At 44.2% G+C, this 13,575-nt stretch overlaps 1 protein-coding gene across 2 annotated transcripts in view; it reads right to left on the bottom strand.

The window, feature by feature from the left end:
- Window positions 1-3,288: 3,288 nt before the first annotated feature.
- The window catches only part of DLGAP3 (DLG associated protein 3), a 483,972-nt gene continuing 473,685 nt past the window's right edge, over window positions 3,289-13,575 (bottom strand). For both annotated transcript variants that reach the window (XM_086956531.1, XM_086956533.1), the window contains one exon: window positions 3,289-5,246. In XM_086956531.1, coding sequence (XP_086812657.1) covers window positions 5,028-5,246 — 219 coding nt within the window. In that variant the 3' untranslated portion in view covers window positions 3,289-5,027. The remainder of the gene's footprint in view (window positions 5,247-13,575) is intronic.

The raw sequence follows: 13,575 nt of genomic DNA, 5'->3' as shown, positions 1-13,575 counted from the left end.
ATTAGCTTCCAATTTTTTTTATCATTGGCTTCTATCATCCCCAGGTTCCGCAGATGATCATCCAATCCTTAATTAGCCCTAGTCTCGACTTTTGCAATATATTGTAACTGGTTGCCATTAGGTATGTGAATTCAGAATGCGGCAGTGAAGTTACTTTTCCACCTGCCTAAATTCTGGTCAGTCTCTAAGCCACTTCGTAAGCCAAATAGGCTTCTGATCGAGAAACTTATTCAGTTTAAGACTCTTTGCATAGCGCATAGGATTATGAACAAGCAAGGGGCATCTTGTTCGGCATCCCTGTTGCAGCCTTACAACCCTACCAGGGCTCTTTGATTGGCTGACTTGAATTTGGAGGTGAACCCCCGTATCAACAGGGGCAGGTAGGGAGGTCGCTCCTTCCAAGCATTAGCTCCGGTTTTATGGAACAGCCTGCCTTTATATTTTATGGAACAATCCTAATCTCCTCTACCTTAGAAAGCAGTTGAAGATCTGGGAGTTTTCTGAATAGGTCTTTAGTCTCTGTTCTGTCATAAGTTATCTCAGTTGTGGTAGGCCAGTGCTGGGAAGCCCTGTCTGTGGTGCAGCTATGTGCTTTATAAGTCAGTACAACATAACATACTAGAACTCTGTGATCTGCAAAGGCATCTGTTAGGAGAAGATGATGCAGCAATATGTGGGCTGACACAGTATTGATTCATTCTCCAGGTACTAACTATATCACCTGAGTAGATATTGACTGGGTAGGAACCAATAAAAATGTAGGAATTCTGCCGCATACAGCTGCCTGATTTACAATGTAGATTTATGGACACTTTATGGACACTTCTCAATAAGAATTGATCTTAGTCCGAGGATCTTCCAAGCACTGCTCATTGATCCTTGAATCCTAGTCCACCTGTTCTTCTAGCTCAATGAACAAAGAAGACATTTCTTGGTCATAATTATAATTATTGACAAACTGCAGTTGATCCAAAATGCAGGCCTTGATTCCGTTTTGAGAGCGGCTTTCTCAGGAGATCCTAGAAATTGTGTAATTATTAGACAGAGTGAGTCAGTGAATAGATTTGGACCACAATGAGAAGCCTGAACGCTGCCACCCCCAATTTAGGTACAGGCACAATGAGTATTATACCTCTAATTGTACTTTGTTTTCTCTTGTAACCTGCACAATTGTCACTTTTTCCTCCTGTAATGCACTGTTTGCTACCTCATGTATTTTGTTTGCTCACAATTGTCACTTTTACCTCATGTAACTTAACGACTGCTTTTGCAATTTGTTCACTTGTAATTTTCTCCTCATGTATCATTACTGTTCCTATTGTGAAGCACTCTGACGCCTTCGGGTAAAGTCCGCACTATATAAAAACGCATAAATAAATAAATAAAAATTGTGGGGTCTTCAATAATCCAACAAGCAGGTATTACCCTGTGAAACCTGCTGCCCAGGAAAGTGAGATTTTAGGAACACCTTGCAAAACCCATGAAAGAACTACATTAGGCTCTCGTCCATTAGGGCTGCCCAGCGTTGGGGTTTTGGAGGTGATATTACTGACTTTACTCTTGCTATATTTGATCCATTGTTGACAAAGATAATAGCTAATGAACCAATCAACATGTGCCCATCACCGACTCTTTATAATATCTTTAATTTCCTCATTCTTTTTCAGAAGATGAGGCAGGGTTTTGGTCTGTGCCTGTACTGTATGATAAGGGCTGGAAAGATAATGATTGGACAGTGACTTGTTTATCTTTTAGCAACTTTAAAGGTACAACCTTGCAGAAGCCACTGGTTGTATTGGATCTCCTCTGGTTATGTTATGTCACTCTGAGTTTGACCTAATATATTATATATGGTTAATCTGTTTTAAAGAGCTCCTGATTTTGTCATATATTGGAGGTGAGGCAAAGAGAGGTGTGAAGTTATTTGCCTCGGATCACATAAGTGAGGAAAAGAGTTTAAAACTCAGTGCTCGCAAATTTATCGTCAACGCAGCTAAAATTAAAAAATCCCCAAATATTATAAAACAGAGTTGAAATGTTGCTGGGAGCTGGTAGCCACAAAATTGACTCAATACCAGGTCTCCTCTCTGAGGGAATAGTAAGAAATTGGAAACTGAGCAAGAAGGTTTGTGGGGCAATGCATGGGAAGCCCTCCAGAGGGATACATGGGTGAACCACTAGAAGCCCTGACTTCCAGTTCCTGAGAAATGGGATGCTCCTGGATGGTGAAACCCCAATCAACCTCCTCCCCCGCAAACTATTAGTGGCTACTGGACCATAGTGTTGCTCATGTTAGTTCCCTGTAATGGCTCACGAGAGCAGAACCAATCTGTGCAATCTACCAGCCAACATCAAGGTGTGAATTATGATAGTATTCAACCAAACGTAAAAGTAGACCTTTCGAGTCATTTCTGGTGGTACATGGACACTGAGAAGTCTTCCTACTACCCTTGCTGCAGGATAAGGCAGGTACACCCACTCTCCACAAGACTGGAGTGACGGAATGCTTTCTTACTTGTGTAGCAGGAGATAAAAGAAGGACGTCAGCGGGCTGAAGAGCATACCTTGGGTCCTCCCCACAGCAACCGTGGCTAATCTAGTCTCACTTTTAAGGACTTACAGCCTTATTCATGAAGCCAAAATCGGCTCGCAAAGGGCCAGATTCTGAGAATCTGGCCCTTTGCGAGTGCGATTTGTGCATTTGGGATTCATCATCCCAAATGCAAAAATCGCTAATTGCGATCTCGCAATTTTGCGAGGAATTACATTTAAGGAATCTTTATTTGAGATTCCTTAAATGCAATTCATTATCTAATTTTGTTTTGCTAAATCGCAATTTCTGGCCGCAATTTACCGCGAGGTCAGACCTCGTGGTAAATTGCGAAAAATCAGAAAAATGCTTTTTAATGCATTTTTCTGAGTTGCATGTTACACACACACATGTCCTTTGGACATGTGTGTGTGCAACAACTGTGTAAAATTTCATTTGAGGGGTGCTACAGGGTGTCCTTTGGACACCCCTGGCACCCTTCAAAACGCTATCTTATTTGCGATTAGCTAATTGCTAATCGCAAATAAGGAATACTCCTCATTCATTCCTATGGGCCTTTTGGCCCGTAGGAATGAATGGCGAGTTATTCCTTATTTGCGATTAGCAATTTGCTAATCGCAAATAAGGATTGTGTAGGAATCGCAAATCTTTTTGCGATTCCTACATGAATACCGTTTTGCGAGTCCTTAATAGCGATCCCCTATGAATCGCTATTAGGGGCTCGCAAAACGGGAGAATGATGAATCAGGCTGTTATTTGGCAAATCTAGAAATTGTCTCTGGCAAATTACTGATTTTGAAAATTGTACCCTATGATTTGCTAAGGGACAGCAGGCGTGAAATGACTGATGGAGGCAGAGAACTTACCACCAGTAGGGATCTGTTGCATCCCTTGTATGGGGCAATGTGTACCAATGGACGCTAGGGCTAGGGCAGGATCACTTACATGACTGACGTGACTAATTGAGACAAAAATAGTGGTCCTAAGAGCATTAGCTGTTCAAAGATCTCATTTTTTCCCACCCGTCCTTTTGATGGAAGTGAAAAGCAAGCAAACGAAACAGTAAAACAGAGACAGTATGAGGAACAGACAGATATAGAGGGGAAATGCAAAGAAAACAACAAGATTGAAGAAAAAACAAGCCCCAACAAACGCCCGTTATTTCAAATGGAAATACAGGCCCTCTCAGTACATCCATGATGCACACTCGTCTGAACAGCGCGCTCCCATCGCTTTGCTCTGACACCAGACACCCACAGGAATCTACGGGCCTCGCGCGCCGTGGCAGCCTGCCCCAGTACGGGGCTACAGTATGAAAGGGTTGGCGGGCTGCCGGGCGCGAGGCGCACACACTTATAATAAAGTGTTACTGAGACCTAATATATTCCCTTGTATCCGTACGAATGACTACGTTTGGCACATGGCACCAATGTCAGGTGAGTTATACCACCGGCGCGGTATAACCTGCTACAATGCAGCGTAATGTAATAGAAAGCTAGGCTCCTACAGCTACATCCCTGTGCAACTGGGATTTCGGACACAGTGGCTCATTTCTGAGGATTCTAAAAAACAGGGACCCGCTGCAATGGCCAGGCTCGCGCGCTGCTCGTAGCCTCAAAAGGTTAAAAAAAGCTCTTCCACGGGATGTGCAGTGATATAAAGGATTGGAGGGAGCTGGGGTGCAGGGATAAGAGGGGGAGGGGAGTGGAAGTTGATTATATTTCACTCTTGTCCACGTTCACCAATAAATCAATGCTACTTAATAAATAAACAGGAGACTGAATCGCGCTGACCTGCGGGTTGCTCCAGAGAGCCACGAGGCAGGGGGAGCTAATCCATGCACCCCTCTGTGGCAAGCTATACTACCCCTCCCTTGCAATGAGGGGGAGTGCGGTCACCTTAAAAATGCAAATTACAATATTTAATTATATTAAAATCCTGAGCCAAAAAGGAAAAAAAATGAAAGGAAAAGAAAAGGAACAGAATATTCCACATTCCACAAGGCCTATATGCAAATATGTATAATAACGATTAAAGTTAAAATTTCAAAAAACAAAATGGCGTCATTGCTCATCATCAGTGGCGCAGATGCTGTCAGGAGAGTCCTCTCTAACACTTGAATTGGGACCAGCGGGTCGAGGAAGCGTGGTGGAGCCGGCCGCAGTCGCAGTGGTCAGCCGGAGTCCCGGCATTTGTGCCTTTAATACGTCAGTGCAACGTCCCAGAACGGTGTCCTAGAAAAAATATCTATGCTATATACTTGAGAAAGAAGGGCTTTCCTCGAACAGGTGCCACTGCTGGCCACTGGTTTGAGGGGTACCACCAGGAGGATGGGACCATCCCAGTAGAACACAGCTGTGGTCATTGGGTATTTATTCTTATATATTTCTCTTTCTATATATATATATTTATATGTATAGGTATATACAGTACAGCTAGAAAAGATATATATAGGTTCTGTTGTGTGTTTCCGGGTTCACAGTCTGGTCTGGGCTTCCGGGATGTAGATTTCGATGCTGTCGGCGCTCTCCGTCGCCGAGTTCTGACGGTAAGATGCCGCTCGCTTAGCGGCCAGAAGCCTCTTCCGCGCCTCCTGCCGCTGCCTGTCCACCGAGTCCAGGGACCGGTCCTTCACGGGATGAACTCGCGCCCGTGGAGGTTTCTTTGGTATGGGAGGAGGGACTTTCTTCTCCTCCTGCAAAAGAAAAGAACAGAACGTGTCACTGAAGCAGAGAAACAACTGAAAATGTATCGCTGCGCTCCCCTGGCATCTTCGTTCCCCCACCCAGATCCCTTCCTTCTGTACCAAGGGGATCCAGATGATATTCATAGAAGGCAGCATATTTCTGCACATTTGTGAGACAACAGAACACACAGGTGAGGGACCGTCACAAGACCAGTGTGCTGAAGAAGGAAGACCGAAATTGCCCTCCCCATACCAGAACAACATTACAGCTACACTCATCATATGAAACCACAACAGACAACCAGATTTGCATTTTGAGAATGTACCCATTCTCTGGACGTATTTATTACACTCCAGAAACACAACATTAACAATTCAAAAGTTATCTTGATATTGCATAACATTTCCATATATTTACAAAAATTCATACAGTTTAATACAGTAAACGTTTTACTAGTATATCCGATCTCCTGCTCGCATAGTCTCACACTACAATAGGAGTCATGATTTACCACCTCTCGTTCCTAATGGCATCGTTTACAAGGCAAACTCTCCACTCCCTCCAAATAGAGGGAGCTAGGGCCAACAAGGCAGGTGCCCCCCAAAAAGAATCATGCCGGAGCAACCCAGTAAAGGGACACCCCCTGGCACCCATTTGGGGAGATGAGCTTGGGCACCGGCCCATACCTTGGTCCCCTGGCACAGCCACCACCCCCCCACCACTCCCAGCACCTCATTGGCAGGGCACTATGAACACTTTATTCCAGCCATAAAAAAGAATTTATTCGGCCGACCAGCCGGCAGCCTCTCAGTTTTTATAAAGCATGATAGTGCTCTTGAAGCTAAAACTATTAATTTAAAAACAACAGGACTGCAAGCCCTACAAATCAAAGGCCTGAATATGAATTCACATCCTATGTCTCTTCTAATATTTAACTGTTATATAATCCCGGACCTGTTTACCACAAAAGAGAGGTTGGAGGGGCTGCTGGGGAAATTAGAAGATCTCCTGTGTAAATATAAATCCCACCAGGTTATCCTAGCGGGGATTTCAATCTGAAGGATTTGGACACTAACAACTCCCCTCTCCTGAGTTCTGGCAGGGCAGCGCCCTTGATCAACTTTGTCAGCAGCCACAACCTGACCTCAACCTACGCACTGAAGAAAGCCTACTCGAACACATGGGATCCCCCTCCTACCTTCAGAGACATTTCAAGAATTGATTACATCATGATCAGCGAAGCACTGGCGGATAGCTTGTACGACTTTGAAGTGGAAGAAAGGTCAGAAAGTGATCACAGGCCATTGAGAGCTGTCTTCCTGACGACAGTCCCGACAGCTCCACACTATCAAACCATTGGCACATCGAGAGGGGATGAAAATCACAGTGTTTTGAAGAGAATCAAATGGCCGGTCAAGATAGGTAACTCGTTACAAACTTGGCTGGAAGAAAAACAGGAAGGCATTCTCTTTACGCCGACATCACCCATAAAAGCCTCGGAAGATATTGTGGAGGACCTACAAGAAAAGTTTGGGAATCCCCAGACAAAATACATCAGGCATACAGGACAACCAAGACTGGGCAGCGGAGGCCTAAACAAAAACATACAGGTCTGTAAACGCCTCCTGCGTAAGGCCCTAGCAAAAAAGAAAAGAGGGGCCGGCGCTTCGGAGGGACCGATGGTTGCATCTCTGAGGGCAGCACTAAGAAATAAAATTAGGAACACAAAACCGCCATCACAGAAAGGGAATGGCTAAAAGTCTTTGCCCTGTTAAAACGAAAGAACCCAGTCCACCTGTGGAGACATATAAATCAAATGAGCAGCAGAGGAATATCAAGAGAGAATGGAGTAGCAGAAAAGGACTGGCTGACGTACCAGCTTCTTACAAGTACCACTGCCCACAAAGACAGTCCAGAGGTGGCCAGTGGCATAGAGGGCCCAGACCGGCAAACAAACATCGCTCCAGGCTACACGAAAGCCAGCCAAGACAAATGGTCTGAGGGTAAGAGAACGCCGGCAGAATCATATGATGAAATACCAGCCAAGCTAAATCCCCATATGGTCAGTAAGATCATTAAGAACATGAAGAACGATGGGGGCTCTGGACCAAATGGAATTCCAGCATCAGTCTTTAAAAAGGCTCCCAACTTCTGGGCAGGTTTGCTAACTCCTTTATTCATCCACACATTCCAATCATCAACAACCCCCGATTCCTGGAGGGGCTCCATTTTGGTCCCCATACATAAAAAAGAAGACCGCTTAAAACCGTCGAACTATAGGCTTATTGCCCTGCTTGACCTCAAAGCCAAGGCTTATGCTCGCCTTCTATTAAAGTACTTGGAGGGCTGGGCAGAAGAGAACAGCATTATACCATCTTATTAAACGGGCTTCAGGTCAAAAGCATCGACCATGGAGAACGTACTGGCACTGGCCCATTTATCCACCCAGGCCACCACGAAGAACCATCCCCCACTTTTCTGTTGCTTTGTGAATTACAGCACAGCGTTCGATAAAGTGGTGCGAAGAAGATTATGGTGGAAGCTAGAAAACTGGGGCATTCCACCGAACCTATTGAAGGCAATAAGATCGCTTTATGAAGACACCTGGGTAAGAGTCAAAACCAGCGCCAGCACTGTGTCCTCGAAACTCAACACGGAGAACGGGCTGAAACAAGGTTGCATATTGGCTCCCATTCTTTTCAATCTTTACACGGCGGACTTGGGCGACGCCCTAAAAGGAGCCAGCCTAGTAACTCCAAGACTAGGAAATATGAAGTTGCCGGTTCTCCAATACGCGGACAACACTGCCATAATGGATCACACAAAAGTGGGTCTCCAAAGAACCCTGAAAGATTTAAATCAATTTAATAACATCAATAATCTGACAGTAAATCAAGGAAAGGCCAAGGTTGTCATCTTTGGGTCCTACCACCAGAAAAAGTAAGCACAATGGCATTTGGGCAACCTGCAAATCAAGACGGCAGTGTCATACAATTACCTAGGGGTCTGGCTGACGGATCGGGCTAAGGCGACTGCCCATTTGAAACATGATAGCACTAAGGCCAACAGGGTCATATATTTACTCACACAACTAAACAATCAGCTGATTAGTCCAACCGCCGGCCCAATACTGAAAGCTATTTAAGCGAAACTGCTACCCGCAATCAGCTATGGCCACCAGGCTTTCCCTGGGTCACTGCAGGCCTACTTAAATACAGCACAATCTAAAGTTTAGAAAACAGTGTTTCAAATCCCAAGGCAAGCAAGGCTAAGATTGGAGCTGGGAATGGCAAGGCCGGACCTGATATGCCAGGCTGACATCATAAAACTCTACCTCAGGATTTTAAGGGCTCCGGCCTACTCCTTAAAACACCAACTAAATTCAATCTTTGAAGAGCCTTGCATGCCCTGGCATTCTGCACTCGATAAAGCGATTCAGACATTGAATATAGTGAGAGAAAGCATATCGAGGCCGGACATTCCCCTGAAAATATGGAAAGCAGTGATAAATAAACAAGTGTGTGAAATCTCATTTGATTTGGACTGCAAATCCCTTCGCTCAAGTCCACTCTTAGTCTCCTTGAATAGTTCTTACACAGTAGGAAAAGCCCAGGCTTATTTAAGTGATGCCATTACACCATCAGTTTGAAGTAAAATCTTGACCATGAGACTAATCACCCTAGGAATTGTGGATTTTAATCCTGAGTGGGCTCGCAAAGGGGAAGCCACTAAATGAAGACACTGCCCATACAAGAGGGAATCGTGGCTCCACCTGCTATGTTGTTGCCCCAGTCTTACCAAGGAAAGAAGGCGTTTACTGCGTCCGATTTGCTCCACTAATGGAACAAAATTCTGCAGCAAAGCATCAGCCATGTATTTTTTCACAAACAGCACAATGATTCTAGCCAGACTGGGGAAATTTGTCCATCATGTTAGGACTGACTTAAAACTGGCAAATGAATGCAATAAAACCCGGGAGAAGATCACTGCAAATCCAGCGCAAGTATGCTGAGGTGGCATAGTCCGTGCATCAATGCTTGTCTGCACCTCCTGCATCCCAGTCAGGAAAACCTTTTTCATGGTGAATGGTCTAGAGGCCAGGGGGAAGGAATCATAACCTGACAATGCCACCCATAGAACAACATGGGAGCCCGGGCCAACCTTAAAGCCACACCTCCGTAAACACTAACTCTGGGGAAGACCATTCAAACTTTTTTTTTTTCCTTTTTATCAAAACGTATTTTAAACCCCTGTTACAAATAATAGCTTTTAATCATCGTTCTAGCTGTAATATGATCCCTACTTTTTACTGTAATGATTTTAATTAATTGTACAGTTAATAAAAAAAATCACTCCCACAGGGCGTAAAACGGGGTTGCCCCTAGAGCCAGGGACAATTGCGGTAGCGGGTGCCCCCAGCCCTTCACCAATTACCGTGTCACCCGTGTCCCGGGTTTTTAAAAAGTCAATAACATCTTGAATCTGTCTGCACTTAGATCTGCGATCCCCACGTTGGCAACCCATTTTGTGGTCAAAACATGATTCCTTAGCCGCCTTCCCAACAATATGTAGAAGCTAAAAAGATGGGAGGATGGGTAAAAGAAGTGCCCCGGGCATCCGCAGGGGCAGGCAGCAAGGTGCTCATCAGGCTGATTTACAGCCCAGGCAACCCGCTGCCCCACCAGGCAACCAATCGTTGCCACCTGCGGGAAACCTACCCGCGAAAATTTGAACATGCGGCCACAGCTGGGCCGCCGCCATCAAGCAGTCCATCCCTGCCCTCTCCTGTCTCCAGGGCCTGCGAGGAGGTTGCGTCTCCTTTGCCCAAATTTGAAGGAAATTGTTAATATTTCCCAGCTAATAAATACATGAAAACATATTAAAAACAGCAACACGCACTGTGCTTCCAGTTGGCAAAAATGGTTGACTTAAATTAGCTGATGAAAAACAAAATAAATCCAGGAAATGTTTATAATGAAACTGAGCCCTTTTAAGAACCCTGGAAGCCTGCACTATCCCCGTCATGTCCAACAGGGTGCCAGTTAATCCGTTAATATTTTCTGCTCTTTTATTAAGGTTCTGAAAACAACCCTGTTTTATTTAAAGATGGTATGGCCGTTAGCAACATATTTGTTTACTGTTTTTTGCCATTATTTTATATTTGAGGATGTATCATTGCTTCTTGGACCTTTTCCTGAGAAAAAAGTGGGGGTTGCTTGCCTCTCCTTTGAAGCTTTTTGCTTCCCTGTTCTTTTTGTCACTCTACTGCTCGTTTTAAGATAAGCCCAACTGTGGTGGAAAGATGTTAAGTGATGATGACCGCCCCATTTGCAAGGAGTACCATCCTACTCTCCCTCCATCAAGGACTGTGGTATTTGTAAAAAAAATGACCTGTAGGTTGGGAGACAGGGAAGGGGTTCATCTCTGGGTTAAGAAATGGGAAATTGGGTGCACAATGTCACTTGTTGAGTGTACTTCTGCTTCGGGAGGTGCGGGGGACAAAGGGTGTCATTCACCCTCTCTTCTCCTCTGGAAGCCCCTTCTGCCTCTTTTAAAGGTGAGTGGCAGCCAGTCATCACTAGCACGCACACTCCCAGAAAATGTAGACGCATTCAACATTAAGGTACTCAACGTCAAGGAGCTGAAGGTCGATGTTGAAACATACACACATAGATCCGGACCACCAGAGTACTTGAAGAAGATTTACAATACGAACATGTTGGGGCAAGAGTAGAAAAATCTAAAACACCAACAAACATTGAATCACAAATGCAGCCAGGATCGCTGGTGAAAAGGGAAAGCTATACCCAGCCAGGACCTCAAACCATTCCACAGACTAGCTCATCCCCACACACTGTGAACAACACTAATGGCGAGGCCATCATACAAACAAGCTATTGCACACAGAGATATTTAACCATGCAACAAGTGATAGAGCATGAGAGAGGAACTTGCATAGGAAGGAAAATATTGGAAACACAACAGCAAAATAACCCGGCCCGGCCAGATGTGAGGTATCAGGGAGGGTCAATACCACCTTCTGGGTTACAAGCGGAAATAGAGCAAACTCAAAGACCCCACAGACAATACATGGAAGTAGAGAACAAGCAAGTTTCGGCCAACAAAGTCAATACACAAAGGGACTTGGCACAACAGCCTGCACCAAATGACGATGGGCACAGTCCTGACCCACCATGTACCAAAAAAAATGAAAGACACCTCTTTCAGCTAAACACGCTACCAGGGAAGGACATTAACGAGGAACACCGACTGACATCGACACACTCAACTTTAATATCCAACACGGAATTTAACACGAAAGGGGCATGGGACAGTTTAAACAGATCCAATATACTACACCTACTACACAATATACCCTCCATATCCTATCTTACATCAGCAGATCTAATTTCAGTACAATTTAAGTGCTACTCAAGTATCAGCCAAAAAGAATCAACATTAACTGATTGGTCAGACAATTCTGATGTTCAGAACATTCTACGAGACAGCGAGCAATTTCAGGAACAAACCTACTAGAAAAATACCCATATGTGCTGTCGGGGAGGCAGAACACAATAGGTCCCCTCAAAGATGAAAATCCAATTTTAAGGGGAACCCAAAAAACTGCTTGTTCTTTTGGGGGTAGCATGATCAAAATTCAATTGTGCAATCGCAGGAGTGAAAATTTCAATACAGAGGAGCAAATAAAACACACATACCAAGGACAATTGGACTGGGCCTGGCTCCCTACAGCCCTTACGACTAGAGGGCAGTCAAACTCCTAGGTGAGTAAAGGAAAAACAACCAAAAATAATGAACCCCAAAAAAAGCATATTAAAGATAATTAACTGGAACGTGGCAGGCCTACACCCCCTGCACGATAGACGATAAGACATTAGGATTTTTAAATACAGGAGACATTGTATGTATGCAAGAAACCTGGTCGACCATTGCCATTCCTATTTCAGGGTTCCAAACCAGCAACATATCAGCACACAAAAAAACCTGTTTGGAAGGCCAATGAGTGGCCTCGTAAATAATCTTTGTGAAACTAGATCTGCAAGTGAAGGTCAGAGAATGGTTGAACTACGCCTGGAACATATAGGCAGTCAATATGAACGGACTAGCACTAGATGAAATAACCAACTCAATATTATTGCTAAATCTGTATATAAATTCCCATAGAGACACAAAATTGGCCAAAGTGAAGAACATCATTGAACAAATAAAGGCATTTCTATATGAGCATCCAGGAAACCAGTGTATGATGGTTGATGACTTTAACACCTGCAAATTAGACCAATTTGAAACAATTCAAGGAGGCCAACAGAGAACAATTCTAATAGCATGTATCAGCTAATTCGACCTCGAGTCGACGGCCTCAGGAGGGTCTATAGGGGGCACTGTGATCTACACTTATAAAAACATATCAACTTTGGACGATATTTTTTTTAGTAAGGAGCTACTAAAGAGGTGCACAATTTACCAAGTACATCGAAGGAACGAAAGTAACCACAATCCAATCACTATAGATGTCAACATGAGTGCAAAGGTCCACAATAACTACAATCCAGCCGGTTGCAGGTCTGAAACAAACATGAGCCCGCTGACAACAAGAATTAAATAGGGCCCAACCAACATGATCACCTATGAAGGCTGGAAACACACCCTTACAACCTGGCCATGGGATCATGAAACAAATAGGGCAGCGCAGTGGTCCTCACTGTTAGACGAGCTCCATGTGTCATTAACTCGACAAAATCGAATAAAATGTCAAACTGTGCCGAAAAGAGTTTGGCCGCCCCGGAATCCCGGAACACAAAAGATCCCAGAGAGCATAAAAATGTATCGATGCGCAGAACAACAACATAGAAAAGAAAGGACTATAGCCACAGAAAGCAAATTTTAGGAGGCCAGAAACCAATATAAAAGAATTGTGTGGAGCCAGAAGCAACAAGAAACGCAGGAACACTGAAAACATATATAGTCTTTGTTATCGCCCAGGAAGTCTAAAGAATTCTGGAAATATGTAAATGGCTTAGCAACCAAGCCGTACAGCAAGGAGGATGTTGTACCAGCAACCGCATGGGAGGAGCATGTGGAGATCTATACGTAGACTGAGACAAAACACAGCCTTTCCATACTGACCAGCTGAAGAACTCCCTAGAAGATCTGGAGGACAGTAAAATAATAGTAACTACTGCGGAGATATTGAAGATACTAAAAAATAACCAGAGAGATGGGGTCCCAGGACCAAACAGTTTAGCTGAGATTATTTGTAAAGAAGATAAACTATTCTGGCCTCCAGTAATGCTCAATCAGTTAAGCCAATGCCTT

This window comes from Lissotriton vulgaris, chromosome 2_1 (genome assembly GCF_964263255.1).
Source record: "Lissotriton vulgaris chromosome 2_1, aLisVul1.2, whole genome shotgun sequence".
NCBI lineage: Eukaryota > Metazoa > Chordata > Amphibia > Caudata > Salamandridae > Lissotriton > Lissotriton vulgaris.
The sequence above is the reverse complement of the archived record's forward strand: the minus strand, read 5'-3'. Positions and strand labels throughout refer to the sequence as shown.